A 25,666-nucleotide genomic window follows, 5' to 3' on the forward strand; every position below is an offset into this window, starting at 1 on the left:
TTCCATTTAAAAATGTTTTCTAAAAGAATATTTTCTAGTAAGAAATAATTCTCAGAACCAAAGATTTACAAAGTATATATTTGTCCAAAAAAATTTATCACAGAAAAGCTGGAACATTTTTAACTGCCTTTATTTATGTTTATTGGAGATACATTCCATACACCAAGAACCAAAATCAGAGATTAAAAAAAAAACACTGTGTAAACAATGCATTGTGCCAAGATAAATAAATCTATCCAAAGAAACTAATTCTTCCAGGTTAATAAAAAGGCCTATGCCTACTAAAATAAACCAAGAAAACAAGTTATAAGTATGATAAAGGCTCTCACTAAAAAAACCAAACCAAACAAAACAAAAAAACCTTTCTTTAAAGGCACACAATTTTGAAAGTACCCAAACAATACAATGAATAACCTAGGAAGTCCTACACAGAAATTTTGGGTTGTTTTTTTTTTTAAATCTTGGGGTCAGCAAATAATGTTCACCAACCCATGAAATTTGTACTGACTCCTATCTCAGTTACTTCTTCTGCTAGATCATCCTCTTTCACTGGTCCTGTATGAGAAAGTTGTTCCCCTAGAACACAAAAGCCTACCAACATTAAAGTACGTAGAAAGAAAATACAGAATTTCATATTTCTTTTAGATACATTGCCTGATTTCACTTAGATATGAAGCCTGATTTTCTTTAGCCCCTCAGCATGTGGGCATAGGCTAATTTGCATGGTTGGCTATACTGATATATTATAAAGCCTTTCCAATTGACCACACAAACACAATGCCACAACATGGGTCAACTTTTGCACTCAGATGCCAATGTAAAATTTACGCAGAAATAAACTATAGTCATTAATCTGAACATAAAATTCTACCCAGTGAGCTTAACATTATCTTGAGGAATAAATTTCTGAGATTATATGAAATCTGTAGAACCTCAATTTAGCTTTAAAAAAAAGTTAGCATAAGCAGCAAAGGTTTCACCAATCATTATATCAACAAGAGGGATCAAACTACAGATGAAGTTAGAGTAGAAAAGACTGTAGAAAAGGGTATTTAAAATTATTAACTGATCAAAAATTTGTAGTTGTCATTAAAAAAATACAACTTTGCAATTCAGAAAGACTATGCCCAAGAACATGAACATCTGTTTAATATTACCAGTCAACTGTCAACATCCTAAGTGAAGTTTTAATTTAATATTTTTTCTTTCTTGATGTTTTACCTTTAATCAATGCCTCATGAGAGTATCAGTTTTCTATAAGAAACTGTGAAATATAAAGAAATGTTATTGTAGCATGTTTATAAAATCATAGTTCGAGAACTTTTTATTTTTCCAAAGCCTGACCACAACTTAATTATCTGCAGGACATTCCAGGCTCACAATTGCAAGCTCCAGTTCCCAAGCAATTTTAAACAATATCTACTGTACAGGACATAGGGTACACCAAAGACCGCAACATGGTTATATTTCCAAAAGTCAGCATTAGGTCCTTTAGACATGGTTTTTATTTTCATTAAGCAATATTTGTTTCCCCACTAATTATTAAATGGTTTTCATCACCATTGCCTGTTTTTCTTTCACATGTCAGTTGTTACCATTGGTTGTTTGTTTTCACAATAAATAAAAAAATGACCCAGTTATTTTAAAACGGACACAAATGATGTCTGGTTCAAAGAGTGTTGGAGATTCAACAACATATTTATTCCAGGCCTAGACTTGTGTTCTCCCTACTCCCAATAAAAAAATAAGAGGAATCTTAATGAAGAAACAGACTACATGGCAATCCTTTAAAACTTTTAAATACTATACTTGCTTTTATTATTTTGGGCACACAGATTTAAATAATGCCCTAATACATTTTGTTTTGGAAAAGTTGGAGGCAGAAGATGGCAATTCCATAAGTCCATTGATGATATAAAAGTTGCAGAAAAATATTCTTGGTTTCTAGTTAAATCTCAGCAAAGTGGCTTGACTTAAAAGTAACATGCAAGAAATTAACCAGTGCAGAGTTTAGTAAAAGAGCATCCAGAAATGCAGGTAAGATTTAAAGGGGGTGAGGAGGAGAAGAGGAGGAATTTTTAAAATTTAAAATAAAATAGATAAATTTTTAAAATTATATTAAGGACTGTAGAATAGAAACTGGATAATTTAAGAGAAATCATCAAAAATATAATAGTCCAAGGAACAAATTATCAAATTATTGATTTGGAAAACTTTCAAGAACTACAGTACTGGGAATATAATTCACAGTACTTTCTGAAGAGTGTCTACTAAATACAGTTTAAATGACATAGCTTTAAAGTAACTTGCCAGTACATAAGCTGTTCCCTTCCTTTAAAACCAATCTTAGATACCACCTATTATAACCTGCATTATACGTGTTTTTATATATGTAGCATCTTCTCCCTTCTCCCCAACCCCACTAGACTGTTAGATGCTTGAGGGCCAGGACTGTATTTCTTCTCCTTCCTAGCACTTAACACAATACTATGCAATGTCCTGATCATCAGCAAATAAATATTTATTTACTGAACTGCCTGGACAGAGACATACACCCACATTTCAGTAAACATTTATATCTCATATGATTTTTATAGGATCATAAACTTAGAACCAGAAAGAGCCTTAGGGTCATCCAATACAACCCTCTCATTTTGCAGATGAGAAAAGTGAGAGACAGCAATTTTAGGTGACTTCTTCAAAGCCACACAAGCTAGCAAGGAGCAAAGTGAGAATTTAAACCCAAGTTTTCTGATTCCAAAACCATTTCTCTTTCCATTGTAGCATACTGCCTCTTCTCATTAAAAAAGTTGTAATATATAATCCAGACTATACTATTAAAGGAATAATGCCCCAAGTACTAAGTACTAAGTAAGTACTAAGAAGCAACTTTTTTTAAGTTATGAGAACATGGCACATCATTAAGAAGCAAATGGCTAAGTTGACTGGCATCCCTACCAATATCAACTTGGGGATATATTAAGTAATGATTACTGAACAATAAAAACATGAGCAGCCAAATGTAGGATAAAGAGGCACTAGTGAAAAATAGCAAATTCAATTAAAGTGTTTTAATTACACATGAAGAAATGGTTAGGAATAGGAAAAAAGACCTATGAGCCATAGTACCCAAGGCAAACACGAGTCAGTAGTGGAGTGCCATTAGTTAAGTTCCTCATCATCAGAGATATTCAACCAGAGGCTGTACTTCTTCAGAATGTTGCTCATATAAGGGACTCTTTCCTGCCCTAGACACCGAATGATTGATAAGCCCTCTTTCAACTCTAAGATGCTATGATTTTAGGTCAAAATCACACTCACATAATAGAAATATGACATTCAAGATAAGGAAACAAATCTTTCTATTATCTAAAGAATTGATCAGGCCCTTAAGGGAATATTGTCATTTTTTGGGTTACATAGCTGGAAAAAATTTTAATTTTCTAAAAGGTCAAATAAAGAAACAACAAGGAGTAAACACAAGGAAGGATTTGTGGGTAAATGGTAAAGGTATTGGAATAATTTTTTCTGAAGAGAGCAAGTCCCAGAAGCAACTTAATTGGTTGAAATGCTATTTCCATGGAGGAATTAAATACCTGTTCTTCAGTGTCACAAGAAATGAACTAAAGGAAACTGACTGAAACTGTAACAAACACTTAAGTTAGCCATAAGAAAGAACTTCTGAGGAAGAGGTGTTAAACACTGATATCAGTTCATGGAAAACTGTGAAATCTCCATCCCTGGAAGTAGAATCAGTCAACAAATATGTATCGATCAAGGCATTGTAGAAAACACAGAACTTAAGACAATGCCTCTGCCCTCCGGGGAGTTAATCTAGTTGCATTGGCAACAAACATGGGTAAGTACTTATAGAATAGCACAAATGTTAAGTAGGTGTACAAAAAAAATACATTAACTATGACAAGATATCCATGATTAATCTCCAAAGAAGTGGTACAGAGGATTCAAATGCCATGAGTTCAGAGGAATGGGAAATTATTTTGGGCTGGAGTACATCAGGCCACAGACCTTGAAGGACCTATGCAGCATTTGAAAAAGCATGCTCTGCAAAAGTGATCTGCTGCAGTACAAATAGCCCTACAGAGTCAGAAGGCCTGGGTTTGAAACCCTCAGGATGGTACAGGGCAATCCATCAGCAAGCATTTATTAAGTGCTTACCATAAGCCAGGCAGTGGGCTAAGTTCTGGGGACATACAAAAAAGCAAAAAATAGTCTCTGTCCTCGTCAAGGAGCTCACACTGAGTTGGAGACAACATACAAAGTACTGCACACTGTCCTCTTTGAGCACAAACTTCCTCTTTAAAATTACAGTACTTATACTATTTCACAGAGTTACACTGAAGCTCAAATGAGATAACATATGTAAAGTACTTTACAAACCTCATAATGCTATATAAATCCTAGCTACTATTATTAATAATGCATTTTATAACAGTTATATGCCCCCTAAATATGAGTCTTTCTTATTATTAGTATAAGTGAAAAAAAGAAAGCAGAGTACTGAGGGCAAGAAGAGCCCCCATGAAGGCACTGATATGGGAAATTACAGTGCATACTAAAGGAACAGTAGCCAACAATCTAGTTGGAACAGAGGCTTTACAAGATCATAGATTTTAAGCCAGAAAGAGCCTACTCTAATTCATCATTTTGAAGACAAGAAAACACAGGCTCTGCAATATTAAAGAAAGGTGACACATAAGCTCAGGTTCTTTGGCTCTAGATCTCAGGCTGTTTTCACAAATGATGCTGTCTCCTCCCTGGAATCAAAGATGACTCTGGATGACCAGGAGAAATAGTGATATCAAAAGAATGAGGAAAAGTATTCTTGGATCTAAGATTCCAGGAATATAGCCTAAAACAAAAAGTAAAGTCAGACTAGAAATAAAAAGTAAAAGTCTACCTTGCCCCAAACATCAATTAAAATTTAAGTAATTAAAAAGTATAAAAACAAATGTGATCGGGCTAGTTGGGCTGAACTAAGGTATTAAAAAAAAATTTAAGCTTGGGGGAAAAAAAATGAGAAGAGTAAAGAGCAAGCCATTTTTAAAAGCACTGAAATGCTTCCAGATTTCACTCTTTAAGTAGACATAATTGAAATAAATTTTGTAGGATCATTCACAGATTTCCCACTTGCCCACAGATTAGGTATTTAGAAGCTTTCAGAAAATTCATCACCTCTCCTTGGTATCTCTGGTCTTCTCTTCCTTTCCTTAATTTAATTTTGATTCTACTTCCTCCTGTCACTGCTTGCCTACAACTGGATGTCTGGAGGCCAATCAGAGATATAAAGTATACCACCCCTCCTTCAGCCAGGGACCCATTTATGTATTTTTTTCTTATTCCAATACCTAAGTTCAGAAAATCTACAGCTCCCAAGTTCCGAACAATCACACATTATGCTTTGGGGAATATAAACTTTTGCTCTACAGTTAAGTGCAGATGATGACATCAAACTATTTATTTTGCAAGAATGCTTCCTCTCCACCTGCACAAAGATATGAAGTGTGCTTTGGGAACTAACTTTCAAAAAATTGATTGAATATGTACAACAAATACTTAATAGCAATAATATTTTTAAAATATATCTTTTCACCATTTAAAATTAAACATAATTTCCTTATTGTTTTAATGTTTCCTAAGGGGTTGAAATGTTTAAATAGTCTTTTTCACAGCAAGTAGTCATTATATAATTCCTTTTTAATATTAGGAACATAAACTGTGAACTGACAGTACAAAAATATACATTACTACAACAAAGCCAGAAAAAAGACAAGGCAGCTTAATGTAGGGTTTGATAATGGGTTCCATTCCAGTCTACCCTTACAGGCAAAAAGTAGTTACCATCCGCTAAGTTTTAGGTGAAGTCTTAAAGAAACTGTTTCCATCATAACAGAAAACTAATTTGAAACTAAAATACTCATTTTTCTTCTCACACTGTGTTAAGTCAGCGATAAAAGACACAAGGTCCAAAGACCAAATTACTAATATTCCCTCAATTTTAGAAGAACCTGCTTCAGCAGGAAATAACATTCTCTCAAATCCACATAAACAGGTCAATATTCAGTTCTTACCTTCCACCATTTCTCTAAGCATCTATCCCCTTCTCTCCATTCACATGACCAGCATCCTAGTTTGCCTTTATTACCTCTCACCTGGACTACTGCAATAGCTTTCCAACTGGTCTCCAATACTTCAAGTCTTCCCTTCTTTCCTCCTCCCCCTACCCACCAATCCATCCTCTATACAAGTGTGCCAGTGATTTTAAAAAATATATTTTTCCTAATTTTAATAATTTTAACACTAATTTTTTTTAATTTTGAGTTCCAGATTCTCTTCCTCCCTTCCTTCCTTCCTCCATCCCTGAGATGGTAAGTAATTTGACACGGGTAATACATTTTGTGCAATCATGTTCCATATTAGTCATGTTGTAAAAGAAGATACAGACAAAGAAAAAAAACATGAAAAAAACAAAATGAAAATGGTGTGCTTCAATCCACATTCAGACTCTATAAGTTCTTTCTCTGAAAGCGGATAGCACTTTTCATCATGAGTCCTTTGAAATTGTCTTGGATCATTGTATGGCTGAGAATATCTGTGTCATTCATAATTGACCACCATACAATAATGCTGTGTACAATGCTCTCCTGGTTCTGCTCACTTTTACTTTGCATCAGTTCTTGTGAGTCTTTCCAGGTTTTTCTGAAATCATCCTGCTAGTCATTCTTTATAGCACAATAGTATTCCATTTCAATCATATATCACAACATTTTTAGCAGTTCCCCAACTGGTGGACATCCCCTCAATTTCCAGTTCTTTGCCACCACAAAAAGAGCTGCTATAAATATTTTTGTACAAATAGGTCCTTTTCTCTTTTTTTTGGATCTCTTTGAGATAGACTTAGTATACTAAGAGCATGCAAAGTTTTATAGCCCTGTGGGCATAGTTCCAAATTGCTCTCCCAAATGGTTGGATCAGTTCACAACTTTACCAACAGTGCATTAGTATCCCCATTTTCCCACATCCCCTTCAACTTCTATCGTTTCTCTTTTCTGTCATATTAGCCAATCTGATAGGTGTGAGGCAATATCTCAGAATTGTGAAGGGATACCTAGGAGTTGCAAAGTTCCAGGCTGTTAATCTACAGAAAATCATAGAACATCAGAGGTAGAGTTCAAGTCAATTTGGTCGGCACTCACTAATCACTGTGGGAGGGCCTCAGAGAATACCTACCTCAATCTACTCAGGAATTATGAATCCACTCTACAGTATTCCTGCCAAACTTTGAGCTGAAGATCTTCACTGACCAAGAAAAAAAGGCCAATCTCTCTTCCATGTGGGAGCCCTTAAAGTATCTCAAAGTGACTTTGTCTCCATTTAATGAGTCTACCCCTCTTCTAGGTTAAATATCCCTCATAACAGTTTCAAGTTCTTTTTCCGCCCTGACTCACTCATCTCTGGATACATTCTAGCTTATCAATGTCCTTCCTAAAATACAGCCTGAAGAACTGCTCACTATGCTTCAGAAGTGATCTGTCCGAGGTAGAGTAAAGAAGAACTATCACCTTCATTTCAGAAAACAATTCAATTCACCTCAATAACATTTAAATAAATGCCTCATATTATAAAGCACTGTGCCTGACTCTGGGATAAAAAGGCAAAACAAAAAGTCATTGCCCTCAGGGAGTTACATTCTACTAGAGGGATAAAGTATTTACACAGATAAGTAAATACAATATACTTTGAGTTGGAGAGTACAAACAATGTACAAGGACCATAAAAACTTCATATAGGAGCTGGCACATGAACTAATCTCTGAAAGGATTTAAGGGTTCAAATAAAGTGGGGCAGGGTATGCATTCCAGACATGTTGGACAGTCCATACAAAGAAATGGAGGGGGAGACAGAATAAGGGGTTCAGGGAAAAGCAAGTAAGCCAGCCTGACAAAAATGTGAAGATAAATAATATGAAAGAAGTCTGAAGAACTAGATAGGCCAGAGCCAGATTACGACAGGCTTTAAATGCCAAGTTGAGTGTATATTTTATCCCAGAGGCAACAAGAGGTGAAGCTTCCTGAGCTCTAGAATGGCATGTGGAGGACAGCTTGTAGAGGGAAGAGAATGGAATCAGGGGTACTAATTAGAAGGCTTCTGTAATAGTATAAGTAAGAGGTGACCATGGCCTCAATTAGGATGATGGATATATAAATAAAAACGTCAGTCATACCTATATACACATATAAATATAGAATATATTTATATAAATTATGTATATATAATTATTTTATATTTATATATGTATATAACAATTATTTCTATAACTATATAAAAAATATATATATAAATATAAGTGATGAGAAGTGGATAAATATGAATGATCATGTGGGAGTATAAATGGTAAATGACTGGCTAAAAAGGGAGGAGGGTAACCATGACTGTCACAATTCAGTGCTTAACTCTCATTAGGCCATTCCCTAATGTTATAAATTGTTTAGCAGTCTGAAAATGTAAAAACTCTTGCAACCTAGAAGGTCATTCCCAAAGTTGTGCTTAGAAACCCCCTGGTTGGTACATAAGGAATCTATGTAACTGGTTTCCCAACCCAGATCTCAGGATTCCTAGCTGTATGGCTGATAATGTCACATTACACTGTTGACTCATATTGGAGTTTTTTTCTAGTTGCATCTCTCCCATCTCATACTTGTACAGCTGAAACTTTTCTAGCTGCATCTAGAAAGTACAGCTGACTTTCTGAAGCTGAGTGACAGCCTTCATATTTATCCCTATTAAATGTTATCTTATTAAATTCAGCCTATTGAAATCTTCTTGACTACCAAATCAACCATCCACACCATCCACCATATTAATAATTCCTCCTAGTTTCATGATGGCTATATAACAGGCATAGGATTTTAGCTTTTCTCCCAAACTCTATAGCCAACATTTGTCACTATAGCCACATCTCTTAGATAAAATGGTGAAGGTCAAGGTTAATGGATTTGTCCATGTTGGGCAGCCCTGGTAACCAGGGCTGCATTCACCTCAGGCAGAGTGAACACTGACCTCTTCATTGACCTCACCTACACGGTTTATATGTCCTAATATTATTCTACCAGTGGCAAGTTCAAGGGCATTGTCAAGGCTGAGAAGAGAAAACTGGTGATCAAAAGAAAGGCCACTGCTATTTTCCAACAGTGTGATCTCACAAATGGGGAGATAGTTGGTCCATTAGTGTCTTTACCACCTTGGAAAAGGCTGAGGCCAATCTGAAGGATGGAACTAAGCATGTAATCATCTTTGCCTCTTTTGCTGATGCCTATATTTGTGATGAGAGTAAACTATGAAAAATATGATAATTCTCTTATGATTGTCAATAATGCTTCCTGCAATACCATTTGCTTTCCCAAACTTCCCCTCCCCACCAAAGGATAACAACTGGCATTGAGGAAGGACTCATGATCATAGTCCATGACATTACTGCTACTCAAAAAAAAGCATATGGCCCCTGTGGCATGATGAGTGTGGTACTGTCCAAAATATCCCTGATTCTGCTGGTGTGGGCAAGGGCATCCTTGAGTTGAATAGGAAGCTCACAGGCATGATCTTCCTTGTTCCTAATCCTACTGTATCTCTTATGAATCTGACTTGATGCCTGAAAAAATCGGCCAAACATGACAATATAAATAAAGTGGCGAAGTAAGCAACAAAGGGGACCTTGAAGGGCATGTCAGACTATGCAGAGGACCAGATTGCATCCTCTGACTTTGACAATGATATCCATACCTCCCTTTGATGCTAATGCTGGTACTATTGCCCTTAATGACCAATTTATCAAGCTAATTTCCTGGTATGGTAAGTGTGATTACAGCAACCACGTCATAGACTTCATTGTCTATATAGCCTCAAAAAAATACAAAGCCATGGACCTTCATCTCTAGCCAAAAGAGGAATTCTGCCACTGGGGAGTCCATATCCCAAATCTGTTTCACTACACTGGAGAATCTTATACTCCACACAGTCAGTCCCTGCCTCAAGGCACTCCTATAGTAATAGGGAGGAAATGATGAAAACACAGATCTTTTTAGGATGTTATTTTTGGTTGGGCTTTTTTGTTTTGTTTTGGGGTTTTTTTTGTTTCTTTGTTTGCATGTGAAGTATCAACTTTTATCCTTAATTGGAAAAAAAAATCCTTCTGTTTTAGTAGGAAAAAACAAATGCGTAGTCATAGTACAGTAGTTTGGAACATATTGTTACTGGCTAGGAATCTGTAGTAAGTAATTGTGCTGGGAAGATAATCAGGTGATTCCAACAATCTCCACAACTCATACCTACCTACCCCTGTTCCATCTTGAGTCCAAAACAAAGAAGTGAAGGAAGGAGATCCAACATGAACTCTCAGAAAATGATGTAACCAGAAAAATTCACAAGTTCTTCTGCTGGTGGCTTATCATTCCCTTACTGGAACTGGAGACTATAGGGATAAGAGGCATGGTATGGACAATATTTTTTGTGTCCTTTGATGTTTGGGAAATGTTGGTACATGTGAAATATAACTACAGACTATTTATAGAAATACTGAATGACCTATAGGAGGTTCTGAGGAATAAAATCAACACAAGTAGAGTTTTATATACCCTGACTGCAATCATATAAAAAAGGAAACAGAACAGAAATAAAAAGGTGGCAGTATTTCCAAAAGGTCTGAAAAAGGACACAGAGAAAAATATCTTATTTTTTATTTGTTGTTTATTATTCTTGATTTTCAATGTCAGTCTGTCTGTTCTTCAACCTTCCAACAGTGCCAATGGGGTCAGATGGGCCTATCAAGAAAAAAAGGGTGAGTCTCAATTCTAAGGTGGTCTTCCAGCTCTTAGTGTAGTAAGGAGATGCTGAGAGGATGGTGAAAGGCTCTAATGGTCATAAATTTTCTGTAGGTATTAAAATAATCTAACGTAGAGCTATGGGAATCACACGTGCAGGGAATAATGGGAGTCCAAATGGATGGAATGGCAGTTGGAGGAACCACAATACCACCCATATCATACACATAACCATTCTCAATCTAGTTATCTATGAAGGAAAAATACAAGACGATGAGTCTCTGATGGTAAGGAAATAGATTCCAACACAAGTAATGGTACTCTCACCTCCCTACCAAAGGAAAGCTGCTTAGCACACACATTCATCTAGCTACTGGCTGGAGTAAGCCTGTGGGAGCCTGAAGAGAGTTCAGAGAATATGGTCAGTTCTGATTTCCAGTAAACGAGTTCAAAATTACCTAGTTTAGGATATTTCCCATGTGATCAAAATGCCATGTCTAAAACTTTTTAAAACAAAGCTCCTTCCTGATTATCAACTCTGTCCTACACCTGCCCTTTTTTAGTCCTTTCCCATTTTCCTGACAAGCTTTATGGAAATACAAGGGACTCTAGGGCAGGGGAGGGGAACCTGCAGCCTTGAGGCCACAAGTGGCCCTCTAGGTCCTCAAGTGCAGCCCTTTGACTGAATCCAAACTTCACAGAACAAATCCCCTTAATAAAAGGATTTGTTTTGTAAAACTTGGACTGAAAAGGCCATACCCAAGGACCTAAAAGGCTGCAGGTTCCCCACTCCTACTCTAGGGTATTTCTAGGTTTCCCTCTTTGTGCATGTTTTCCTCGTAAACCCCCTCCCCCTCAAAAAAAAACCCTCTGCCTCAGTTTCCTTTACTGTAAGATAGAAATAATAACACCACAAACCTCAGGATTATTGTGAGAATCAAGTGAGTTAATATATGTAAAGCTCTTTGCAAACCTTAAAGAGCAATATAAATACAAACTATTAATATTACACAGCACCTTTAATAATTTCTGGAAGATCTAATGGCTGACTGTTGGCACCTTTGTATTCAAAGACACCTTGGGATACATGTTCAAATGGTGAATTCAACGAATGCAGCTTCACTGAACATGGACATCATTAAACTCAGGAACACTGACTTATCCATAGAAAGAAAGCTAATCAGTGCCCTGGTATCTCCAGATTTCAACACTTCAAAGTCCTCTCATTTGGCAATGTCAGAGGTGGAAAGTTTCAAGGGCTATGTTCTGTACTGGCAAGTTTTGCTTTTAGCAAACCACTACGGTGCTGAGCAGTTTTGTTCTTTTGTGTACAGGCCATCTCCTCAATATTCAAGCTTTTCCACAGGATCCCCTTCGGCAGTAGGTGCTGGAACAGGTGGTAGAAAAGGTATAGGCCCTCGAGACATGACAATGGTGGTAAGCCTGCAAATATGGACCAGACACTGAGCAGAAGCCACTGGATATGTAGTTCTGAAGACATGGAAACCCATTTGAAACAAAATGAAATTTAAAGACCAATAAAGACATGGATGATTAATATTTTTAAAAAGTATTAGACATATGTTTTTGAGTACTTCAGTCCAAAAAGTTAAGAGTTATGATCACTTAGTCCAAATTCCTTATTTTACAGATAAAGAAATTAAGGGTCAAAGATGATAAGGTTCTTGCCCAAGACCACACAAAGTTAGTGATATAGTTGAATTTATTTCTAATTGAAAATTTATTACCTTTATTCTTCAATCCAGTTCTCAATCACGATAAACTAATGTGGATTGCCAGTTCTGCTTAAGTCTAATTATCTAACATATCTGACAGAGGTATAGGGTTCCATATTTTTTTGAAAAACAGAACACCCTTTTCTTAATGCTCCTGTTGTTATTTCAATATTTTGGATATAAAGGAGGACAGAAAACTGCATACCACTGTAAAATGAAGACTTCAATATTGTTAGCTAATTTTGCTGACAGTTCCATTCTATGAAAGGTGTATGTAGCCTTGGCCAAAGAGGTGGGGATGTCAATAATCGAGAGCTGGCAATCTTGAGTAGTTTACTTTTTTTTTTTACTTTGTGAAGCTAAAAGTTAAAAAAAAAAGTACCATAAGTTTTAAGTTACAATTACACTGAAAGATTTCCTTACCCAGGTTATTTAGGGGCATTTAGCACATACTTTTATTCCTTTTATTTATTTTTATTTTGTGGGGGAAAATGACCTCTTTTCAAGTCAACTTAAACTTAATACTTTTAAGATTTAAGATCTACATTTATTTGCTATGGATTTTAATTAATATCCACAGAAATTTACAGATATTTTGCTGAGCGGAGGGAGGCCACATTGTTTTAAACACTTTTTTTAAAATCTGAGAATTTTATAAGTAAAAGGGATTTTAGAGACACATAGTCAAGGATGAGGTTAGGATAACTGCAAGAGCATGAAAATCTGGGTAAAGACCCACCAAAAGCAAACTGGGATGATGTTTATATGACTTAAAATCTAGAAATAAAATAAAATAAATAAAATAAAAATATAACTACTGAAACAAAAGTGACAGGGCATTAACTTTGTTTACTACTTTTATCCATGTCCATAATAGTTTCCCACATTTTCAAATCAAGTTATACATTGTAGAATAAGCTAGGACTTAAGGGTCTAAGTTGAGTCCTCAAGCTCATTACTAATGCATATTTCTTTTAAAAAAGAAGCCTGGAGGAAAAGATAGGAAATACTTGTAAAAAATTTATAAAATATACAAATTAACTGGAGTTAATACCTAATTAACTAGAAAGATAATCATTGTTCATATCAGAACTACACCAAAATCAAAATGACAGAACCTAAATTGAAAGCTATATTATGGATTAAACTATCAAGAAGATATTTTATAGAGTTACATAAAATAATAAGAAAAGCCTTGTGAAAGAACAAAAGGATGAGAACTCCAAGGGAAATAACGGGGAAAAGAAAGCAGAAACAAAGGGAGCCCAAAACTACCCTACCTCAAACTATTATAAAGGAGTATGGTGCAAAATTATTTGGAATAAGTTAAATGGAAAAAAAAAAGTAAATCAATAGAATAGGCTAGGATAAGCAGGACTAGAAGCAAACAAGCATAATGCTCAATAAAACCCAGATCACAAACGACTAGAGGATGGACTTTTCGGCAGAGGAAATACCAAGAATGTTCCTTTGAATATACTGGTATGTGTGAGACCTTTCTGTGATTATCTGTGAATATCTCATATATGCCAACATTTTCACAGTCATGTTACCCGTAGTAGTAAAAAGGTAAAAAACAAAACAAAAACAAAAACAACAAAACTCTGCCCAGAATTTTCAAAATAAATTATGGTCTCTGAATGTGAGAGAACTGCCATCTAGTATAAGGAATGGTGAATCTGAAGAAATCAGAAAAATATGGTAAGGTCTGTATGAAGTAAGGCACAGCAAAGAAAACAAAATCAAAAGAACAATAGCTACAATGTCTCTAATAATGTAAGTGCAGACAATGTTAAAAGACAATAGAATTCAGGTCAAAGATACTGGCCAATATTGGTTCTATATAACTGCAGTTTAAAATGTACTTCCTTTCCACTAACACATAGTATGGGGCAGCTGGGTAGCTCAGTGGATAGAGCACCAGCCCTGGAGTCCGGAGGATCTGAGTTCAAATGCGGCCTCAGACACTTACTAGCTGCGTGACTCTGGGCAAGTCACTTAACCCTTATTGCCCCTCCCCTCCAAAAGGAAACTGTAATACAAAAGCAATAAGCTGCATGTGTTATCCTAGCTAAAATTACTGTATTAGATGGTTTTGCTGAATTGGTTTTTAAGGAAGGCCAGGTGTGTTTTGCTGAGTCAAAAAAAAAAGGACAAAAAAAGTAGTGGCCTATAGCTTAAAAACCAGATGCCCTTTGTAAGACCCAGTTGATGCGCTTCCTTAACTGTGCTCCTCTGTTATGGGTGAGAAGTGGTAACAATCAGTCATTGAGAAGGTACAGTGATGTGAGAAATAAATATGCCTCCAAAAATTGATTTTAAAAAATTATCAAAAAATGTTTAATTATAGTTTTGAAAAAAGAATAACATGAAGTGACGAAAGCAGAAGCAAATCAGTAAGGACCTTTGCTAGGACTATACAATGCAAGAAAAAAACAGGCTGAGAAATGAGTGAATAAAGATCACTGAGACGGATAACAGAAACTGAGAAAGTGATGTTTTTCTAGATAACTATATACTGAAGCAGATTTTTAGAAGTTTAAAAGCTCATAAATGTAAATTTAATTGGTTATGTTATTGTTTAAGGTTATGTTCCTGTTTCACAGATATATGTGTGTGTGCTAAATATGTACATATATATATATATATGGAAATTTGCTTTCAGCACAGTAGTATAGAAAGAGAAAAAGATCTGGAGCTAGAAAATCAATGGTGTTTATATTTTCCAATGGATAGAGCACTAGATTTGATGGCAAAGTATCTCTGTCCAAATCTCAGCTTTACAACTTACTATATGTGTTACTTACTAAATTTCATAGGCCTTGGTTTTGTCATCTGTAAAATAAAAAGACTGAACTACAAGAGGCTGAGGGCTCCGGCTGACTCTAAATTTATCCTCTGAAAGATTCATGGCTGTAATCTAAGACAAAAGAAAAATATGCTCAGTGAGCACTGCTTCTTCAATGACATGTAAAGTATTAAAAAAAATTTTAATTGTTAAATATTAAGCTTATCATCCTAATAACAATATGAAATGTCATTACTGCCAATCTCCTTACCGTCATGTCCTTTACCCAAAAATGGCATTTTCTTCACCAGAACATTGGAGACAAACTAGCACATATGCTAGATGTAAAGGTAAATTATAGTATACATCCCAAACAGGCAAAATTCAGGGATAATACCAAACAAGAAAGTTTTAAATGATAATTTATAAAGTATAGTCCCAGCAATAGACTATGTTTTTAGAGGGCTAGTCTAACTTAGTATTAAAAAAACATATCAACTTTTTTTTTGGGGGGGAGGTAAAATAAACAAGTTGTTTGGCCATGGGAACCCATGAAACAAAGCAAAATACAAAACGACCCTGAGTCCAATACTGTCCCTTCTGTTTCTGCAGTGATAGAACAGAGCAACAGAAAAGGAGACAGAGGTGCTAAGACCCACATACATTTTAGACAGCTAATATACATTAACTCAGCTCCTAGTACTTTAAATGTGAGATTCTTGTCCAGTGACCACAGCAGGGCCTGACTACTGAAAGAGTTGAATTATATCCATCTTGACAATCTTGCTAAAAAAAAAAAATGACAAAAAGATGTAACTAAATGAAAGGATGCCTCACAGGTTTTCTTTGGAAAGGCAAATCAAGGAGTTATTAGAGTCAGTTTTAAAGAGTATCTAAAGGCCACAAGAAACAATTTCATAGGACGCTTGTTCAGCTTGCACTGCATAGCATATGCAGAGGCAGGAGGACACAACAATTACTGTAGCTTAAGTCTGACTTTGTCATTCCCCTGCTCAACAAGCTTCTGAGGCTCCCTTTTGTCTCTAGAATTAATTATAACATCTGTTTGGCTTTTAAAGCCCTTCCCAACCTGACTCTATATTCATACACACTGTTCTCCTTCACACACTACATTCCACCCCAACCTCACTACTTGCTCTTCTCTCCAGGTGACATTCCAGCTCCTCTCTCCAAGCCTCTTTTTGTGCAGATTATGCCCACACACAGAAGACACTTTCTCACTCCCTTCGGCCCTCTGTGTCACAGAAATAAAATGCCATTTGTAAACAGAAAAATTTGAAGAGCCTCACCAAACACAAAATCCCTCTTTGACCCGGACACTGAGCTGGACCTTCTCCATCACAGTGGTGAAACTCCTTTAGCAAGTCTGTTTTATACCTCATCTATATAAAGTTTATCATCAGAAGATTGTTAACAGGGTTATTTCTACTGTTTCACCTTTTAAAAAATCTTGAATGATTTCAATGTATGGATGGAAGACTGTTGGAAAAAAACTATAAAGGTGGCAGCTTCCTCTACCAAATAAAATTCTTTTTCATAATTAAAAAAACAACCACCATGAGATTTATTTATTGTAAACATGTTTCAGTCAATTTAGAAACTGTCAAAGAAAGAGCACTGGATTTAGAGTAAAATGGTCTGGGTTAAAATATCACCTCTGTAAATGTTGACTTATGTGACCTCAGGCAAGTCACTGAACCTTTCTGGGCCTCAATCTGCTAAAAAGAAATTCAGAGTCAACAGTTCTGAGAGCTTTTCCAGCTCTAAATCTATGATCCTATGAGAGAGGCCACTGTTGATACCACCTCCATAAGCCTGGTTGTTCACTACTAAGCCTCACATTGAGGATGTCCTCAATTCACATACAGATGCCTCATAAAGATTTTGTAGAGATGGAAGAGTGGGGATACAGGATAGTAGCAATGGATGTTCTTTCAGTATTACTAAAGTCCAATAAAATCAGAAATTTTTAGAAAAGAGGATTCAAAACTGTTACTTTAGAAGACTTAATTCCATGAGGAACACATAAACAGATTAAAAAAGGAATAAGTATAAAGATGATGGATCAAAGAATGGACAGAAAAGGAAGAGAATTACAGTAAAGAAGGGAACAAGATATAAAAAATCTTTTCTACAAAAAAGTGAAAAGTAAACTAACAGAAAAAGAAGTTGGAGGAGAGAAGTGATTTTGAATTAACCACTTAACTGAGAGGGGAAAAAAGGAAAACACAAAAAAAGTGAAAAATTATGTAACCATATAAAAGGAAGAAAAAAGAATTAATCAATGAGTAAAACTTCAAAAATAAGGAAAGGGGACACAGACCCCAAGAGCAAGGGGTTTGGGGTTTGAGTCAGGGAGGAAGAGAGCCTGTGGGAACAATTTTGTCTTAAAATAGATGAAGGAAAAATAATCATAGGGAAAAAATTCTGTTTTAAAAGGGGAAGGGGGAAAAAAAAACTTGTCATTCAGAAAAAAAATACTAGAAACACAAATGGAGTAAAACATGAACTTAATTCATTAACTTTAAATATGAGTGGATTAAACAATCCAATAAAATGAAAGAAAGTAACAGACTGGATTAAAAAAACTAGAATCCGTTGCTTATAAGAAACACATATAAAAAGCAGAGACACACAGAATTAAAATAAGGGGCTAGAACAAAATTTACTATGTATCAGGTGAATCCAAAATACAAGGAAATTACACTATGCTGAAAAGAACAATAGATAACAAACCAATAACAATACGAAATATGTACTCCAAATGCCCCATCATCTAAATTCATAAAGAAAAATTAACTGAATTGCAAAAAGATATAGATAGTAACACAATAATAACAAGAAACTTTAATATCCCTCTCTCAGAGTTGGACAAATTTAACAGGAAGATTTTTAAAAAAGGGAAAATATAGAACTAAACAAATTGCTGCATAAATTAAAGCTAAAACACTTATGGTATCTTCTGAACGGGACTATTAAAGAATACTCAGCATCATATGAAACTTTTAAAAAAATGACTATATGGGGCAGCTAGGTGGTGCAGTAGATGGAGCACCCATTGTGGAATCAGGAGGACCTGAGTTCAAATCCAGCCTCAGATACTCGACACTTGCTAGCTGTGTGACCCTGGGCAATTAACTTAACCCCATTGCCTAGGCCTCCCCCCCCTCCAAAAAAAATGACTATATCAGGGCACAGAGATACTGCAAACAAATATAAAAAGGCAGAAATACTAAATATATCTTTTATAGAACACAATCCAATAAAAACAGTAATCAGTTCAGGAAGTACAAACAAAAGATATAGACACAAATGGAAACAACAAAGAAATCACAAATGGATGGTTCAAAGAATAAATCATAGAAACAATAATTATAATTAAGACAATAATAATAAAATAAAATACCAAAATTTCTAGGATATAGCAAAAACAATCTTCAGGAGAAAAATTACATCCTTAACAAACATACATCAATAAAATAGAAAAGGAGAAGTAAATACGCATTTCAAAAAATTAGAAACTGAATAGTCAATTCCAAAATAAGCACAAATGAAGATAGTGAAAAATGAAGGAGAAACAAATTGGAAACCAAAATGATTACAGAAATGATCAAACTAAAAGCTGGTTCTCAGGAAAAAAACCAACAAAATTGATAAACCTTTAATCAACTTCATTACAAAGAGAGAAGAAAACCAAATTAACAAATAATGAATGAAAAAGTTGAAATGACAATCAAATAAGAAGAAATAAAAATAATGATCAGAACTATTACCCATAATATATGGGAACAAAACAGAGAACATAAAACAGAATTACCTTCAAAAACAGAAAATAATCAAACTAAGAGAGAACCAAATAGAGACCTTAAATAATTCAATCTCTAAAAAGGAAAGAGAACCAGTTGTAAAGGAACTGTCTAAGAAAAAAAATCCTGATCCTCTTGGTTTTACAAGAGAATTCTGTCAACTATTTAAAAGATAATTAATACCAATACTTCACAAATTATTCCAAAAATTCAGAAGGAAAGCATTCTATCAAACTATTTTTATGGGCAAAATACTGTCCTAACACCTAAATCACGGAATAAGAAAGCAAAGGAGAACTATAGATCAATATCATTAGTCATAAACAAAAGATATCAATAAATTTTTTTAATACTCCTTATTGTATAAGGATGGCTGTCCAAGAGGGTAAATAAGGAGTCATTCCAGGGAAAATGTAAGAAGTGTAATAATAATAATAACAATAATGATGATAATCACAACAACAACTAGTGTTTATGTATCGCTTTAAGGTTTTCATAGGGCTTAGCAAATATTATCTCATTTCATCTTCACAACCCTGGGAGGTAGGTGCTAACATTAAAATCATTTTATAGATGAAGAACTAAGACAGATAAAGGTTAAGTACCTTGCCCAGGGTCATAACACTATTAAGTGTCTGAGGCAAGACTTGGACTCCGGACTTCTCGACTCCAATATAGTACTCTATCCACTATGCCACTCAAAACAAAACACATTAATAAAAATTTACTGGAAAAAAAGGAAAGAAAGAAAACAATACTTGAACCGAGTCTTACAAGAAATAACGGATTTCAAGAGGCTTCATGAGGAGGGAGTAAATTCTTGGCAAAGAAAGATAGCCAAGTAAACAAACATTTATTAAGCACCTTTTATGGGCCAGGCAACGTGCTAAGCACTGGAAGTACAAAGAAAAACAAAACTATTCCCAGTCTTCAAAGAGTTTATAATCTACAAGGGGGGGGGCGCCTGAAGCCTTGAGGCCACATGTGGCATTCTAGGTCCTTGGGCTCGGCCTTTTGACTGAGTCCAAGTTTTACAGAACAAATCCTTTTATTAAGGGGATTTGTTCAGTGAAGTTTGCTCAAAGGGCCTCACTTGAGGACCTAAAGGGCCAGATGTGGTTCCCCACCCATGAAAAGCACAGAGACAAGAGAAAGTAGTATGTGTATGGAACAGCAAGTAAGCCTGGATTGTAAAGTATGACACAGGGAGACTAGAAAGGTGGGAAGGGTAAGGTTGTAAAGAGACTTAAATATCAGAGTTTATATTTGATCCTAAAGGCAAAAAGGAACAAAAAGTTTATTGAGAAGCAGAGTAATATGATCAACTATGCTTTAGGAAAATCACTTTCACAGTTACATACAAGATGAATTGGCTTGGGAAAAATCAAATAGTAGGCAATCAATAGTCTAGGGCAGATGTGTCAAATTCGGCCCTGCTAGGTGCCCCGAAAACCAGATTAAAATATTTCAGTTTGTCCTTTTAACAAAATAAATAAAAATGCAATACAACACAAATATGTTAATCGGTGATTTTCTAAGTAAATATGCTGCAGGTAGGGATCTGTTTCTACTAGAGTTTGATACTATTGGTCCAGGGGAGAGCTGAAGAGGGACAGAACTAAGGTTCCATTCCTGGAGAAGAAAGGACATATGTGAGATATGTTGCAGAAATAGAAAAAACAGTCAGTCAATAAACATGAGGGACAGAACTAAGGTTCTATTCCTGGAGAAGAAAGGACATATGTGAGATATGTTGCAGAAACAGAAAAAACAGTCAGTCAATAAACATTAAGTGCCTACTATGTCTTAACACTGCGTAAAGTGCCTGGGATACAAGTAAAGGTAAAAGATAGTCCCTGCCCTCACGATAAGCCAATTCTCCCCACTTCACCCCTCCAATACCTGTGCAACCTCTCCAAACTTCATCCCCTTCTGAGCCAGGGCTTGGTCCCAGGGTAGTTATAACCTGGTAACTGGGCACCCCAGCAGAATCTATGCAGATGCCATTGGGAAAGTCTATCTTCCCAATATAACCACCCTACTCCTCCCATATCACCTTATAGCAGGCATCCCTTTGCCCACCTAGGGAGGAATGCAGTGGAAGCCCTGCCTCCCTCCTTTCAGTTCTGGGTAAAGTAGAATGAGTTTCATGAGATTACCAAATGTGGATAGATGCAGATGTCATTACTTTATTTTCCCTCTCAAACTTATTCCTGTACCAAACTTCCTTATTAGTATGGAGGGAAACCTACATCCCTCCAGTCACCCAGCTTCACAACCTTGGCGTCACCTTCTCACTCTCTATCACTTTACTTCTCCAATCAGTTGCGAGAGATTATCAAGTCCATGTCTACATCTCTACCATCTGTCTCCCCTCTACTCTCATGACACCACCCTAGTTCAGACCTTCATCACCTAGTTGTAACTTCTCTCTACAGATACACTATTTCACTTGGTGATCTCATCAATTCCCATAGATTCAATTATTATCTCTATGCCAATGATTCTCAATCTATTTATCCAGTCCTAACCTTTATGATAAGCTTTGATCTTGCATGCAACTGCCTACTGGACATCTCAAACTGGATATTCCACAGATGTCTTTTTAAAAATAGGTTTTTGTTGATGTCTTCTGTTTCTTACATCATCATAGCCATCCTCAGTATCATTCCCTGTCCCCCTCCTAGAGAGCCAATCTCAAACAACCAACATTTTTTCAAAGAGGAAAAAATACCAGTGCAACTGATCAATACATTGAAAAAGTTCAAAAACATGTGCAACGTATAACACCTGTGGACCCTCCACTAAAGGGTGGGTGGGAGCTGTCTTCTCATAGCTCTTCATTTGGGTTACACTTGGTATCTTTAGAATTCTGTTATATTTACTGTTGATTTTTTGGTGTGTCGTTCTTTCCATTTACATTGTAGTAGTTATTGTGTATATTGTTTTCTTGGCTCTGCTAACTTTACTCTGCCTCAGTTCCTGTAGATGTTTCCATGCTTCTCTGTATACATTATAGACATAATTTCTAATAGCACAGTAACATTCCTTTACATTTGTGTACCACAATTTGTTTAGCCATGGCCCAAGTAATGGGCATCTACTGTGTTTCCAATTCTTTGCTATCACAAAAAGTGCTGCTATAAATATTTTGGCGTGTGTGGGAACTTTTTTCTTATTGATAGGTTCTTTGGGATATCAATTCCGTAATAAAGTCTCTGCTCCAAAGAGTATAGACATCTTAGTCCCTTTACTTGCATAATTCCAAACTACTTTCCAAAATGGCTGTACCATCTCACAGCTCCACCAATGTATTAGTGTGTCTATAATTACTATTATTAATAGCGTGCCTATTATTATTCCATAACTCCTCCAACAATGAGTATTGCTATTTTTTGGTTATCTTTTCAAATCTGTGAAATAACACTACAGGTTTATTTTGATTTGCCTTTCAACTGATCAATGAATAAACATTTATTATGCATTTATTATGTGCAAGACACTTTGCTAAGCACAGGGATACAAAAAGAGGCAAAAGACAGTCCCTGTCCTCAAGAAGCTTAAAATCTAAAGGGGAAGACAACATGAAAACAAATATATAGCAAGCTACGTACATGATAAAGAGGAAATAATCAACAGAGGGAAGGTATAAAATTAAGAGGATTTAGGAAAGATTTCCTCTAGAAAGTGGGATTTTACTTGGGACTTCAAGGAAGCCAGGGAGGTCAGTAGTCTGAGCAGAGGAAGAGAGTGTTCCAGGTATGAGGGACAGCCAGAGAGAATGCCTGGAGCTGAGAGATGAAGTGTCTTGTTCATGTAACAGCCAGGAGGCCAGTGTCACTGGATCAAAGAGCAAGATGGAAGAAGACTAGACAGATAGGGTTAAGTTATGAAGGACTCTGAATGAAAAAACAACAGATGAGACAGTTTTTGCACAGAAAAATTAATGCACCTAGTATACAAAGCAAAGTGATCAAATGAGAAAAAAACTTTTGTATCAAATTTCTGTAATAAGCATTTAGTATCCAAGATATGTAAACAAAACTACACACATACATACATACATACACACACACACATATACAAAGAAGAGTATATATATCATTTCCCTTCATAGCCTAGGTGCATTCATTTTGTTTGTGCAAAAGTTTTCCAATCTGGGCAAAAGCCTTGATTTTTTTACTTTTGTAACATCTCTGACATTGCTACAACCCGGTGTAAGCCTTTATCACCTTGACTATTACAACAGCCTGCTGCTTGGTCTTCCTGCCACAATTTTCTCCCTACTCCATTCCATCCTCAGCTGTCAAAGTGATCTTCCTAAAGCATAGGTATGCCAATGTCACCCCTTCCCTGATCAACAAATTCCAATGGTTCCCTCTCACCCCTAAGATTAAATATAAAAAACTCCATGTACTCTGTGATCCAGTGAAACTGACCTCCTTGGTATTTCTTCCTTGCGACACTCCATTTCTCAACTCCAAGTATTTTCACTGGCTGTGCCTCATACCTAGAAAACTTCCTTCAAGTTTCAGCTAAAGTTACACCGTCTGCAAAAGCCTCTACCAGTCCTCCTTAATCCTAGTGCCTTCCCTCTGGGACTACTCATAATTCATCCTGGAGAGATCTTGTCTGTACATACTGTACATGCATGTTTTCAACCCTATTAGACTGTGAATTAATCAAGAGCAGGAATGGTTCATATTCCCAGTGCTCAGCATAGTGCCTGGTACATAGCAGGCATTTATGAATTTATAAATAAATATAATACACATATTGGGAGATATTTGTTTAAAAACATTTTTGTAAGGATGCACAATAAAAAAAAATGGAGGACACTTATCTAGTTCAACCTATTCCAGAGAGAACTCTCTTTCTAATATCCCCAAAAGGTAAGCATCTAAGCCTCTGCTTTAAGACCTCCAGTAAACGGGAAGCCCATTTCACCTTTAATTAGGGTTACAGCATTATAAATCCCACTACTGCTGGGAGGGCCCTCAGAAGCCATCTAGCCAAGCCTTCTCATTAAAGAAACTGAAGCCCAAGTAAGCGAAGTTACCTGCCCAAGGTCACAGGGATGGTGCACGTCAGAGACAATATTTTAAAGAACTATTTCCTTACATGGAGCCAAAGCCTGCCCCTCAGCAACCTGTACTCATCCATCTAAGTTATGACTAATTAGTTAAGTCTAATCTCTCTTTCACATGACAATCATTCTAATACCTGAAAATGCCCACCCTGTCTCTGGTGAAGTATCCTCCCTCCACCTGGTATAGGGACAGAAGTCCCTTTCCCCCATTCATCTACCACCATCTTACACTCTGATTCATATGATGCCAGTATTGGAAGGGTCTTTGAGATTCCCTTGTGGAAGTATCTAGGCGGTACGGTGGATACACCGCTGAACCTGGAATCAGGAAGTCCACTTCCTGTGAGGAAACCACTTAGCCTCTCCGTGCCCCATCTGTAAAATGGGGATAACATACCTCCCAGGGTGGTTGTAAGGATAAAACAAAACGTATGTAAAATGTTTTGCAAATCTTTAAAGCAAAACATAAATGTTGAGTAGTTATGGTTATTAACAATTAATACTTCTTTGGCACCTCAAGGTTTACAAAGGGCCTTCCCCACAACAGCCCCTGAAGGCAAGCAATGCAAACATTGTGTCATCCTCCTTCTACAGATGAGAACTCGTCTCATAGAACGTAGGCCCAGAAAGGTTAAATGTCTTGCCCCGGGTCCCCAGAGTAGGTAGGAAAACATGCCTGGGCTAATCAATCAATCCACAAACATGCAGTAAGTTAAGTGCCAGCCGGGGGGGGGGGGGACCATAGTGATCATCGAGTACAGCCGTGTCATTCCACAGATGAGGCAAACTGAGTCCCAAGAGGTTTCACTGACTTTGACAGCAGGAGGGTAACAGAGAGAAGCCCATGAGCCCCACTACCCAACGCGGCTCACACAGCCGGGCCCCCTCCCTCTTCTCCGTTGCCCTGGCAACTCACTCACCACTTCCCGGGCCCGGCTGGAAAAGTCCCCTTTGGGGCGGGGGCTCCTGCGAAACAGCTCATCCCGGGCGCCGTCCGAGCCGCCTCCGACCGCCACCCCCAGGGCCTTGTTCCGGGTCTTCACAGTCTTCACACTGGCCCGGAACAGCAGCGTGATATCCACCGCCATGGCTCCGTCTTCCCCGCCACCGTGTCCGCCCGGCCCCGCCCACTACGGAGACAGAAGGGGCTCCGTCCCTCCAACCCGACCCTCCCCCGGCAACTGGTGTCAGGCAACCGAGGTTCCGCGCCCGGCCCAGCCGCCGGAAGTAGCGAGGCAGCCTGCACGCTCCCGGGAAACGCTCTTCCTTCCCCGTCCCTCCCCTCCCCTCGGGAGCGCGCACGCCACCCGCCCGCGGATATCCGCGTTCCCTGCGTCCGCTAGGCTGGGAATCCCGAGTCTTGAGGCTGGCGGGAGGGAGGGAGGCAA

General features: G+C 37.0%; 1 protein-coding gene across 1 annotated transcript in view; it reads right to left on the bottom strand.

Annotated features, from left to right (window-relative positions):
- STX18 (syntaxin 18) overlaps positions 1 to 25,445 on the bottom strand; it is a 132,488-nt gene extending 107,043 nt beyond the window's left edge. Inside the window, exon 1 of the mRNA XM_020992090.2 lies at positions 25,199 to 25,445. Within this exon, the coding sequence (XP_020847749.1) occupies positions 25,199 to 25,366 (168 nt within the window). The 5' untranslated portion in view covers positions 25,367 to 25,445. The remainder of the gene's footprint in view (positions 1 to 25,198) is intronic.
- Positions 25,446 to 25,666: the final 221 nt, after the last annotated feature.

The sequence above is a fragment of the Phascolarctos cinereus genome, unplaced genomic scaffold (assembly GCF_003287225.1).
Source record: "Phascolarctos cinereus isolate Bilbo 61053 unplaced genomic scaffold, phaCin_HiC Scaffold_9;HRSCAF=440, whole genome shotgun sequence".
Taxonomy (NCBI): Eukaryota; Metazoa; Chordata; class Mammalia; order Diprotodontia; family Phascolarctidae; genus Phascolarctos; species Phascolarctos cinereus.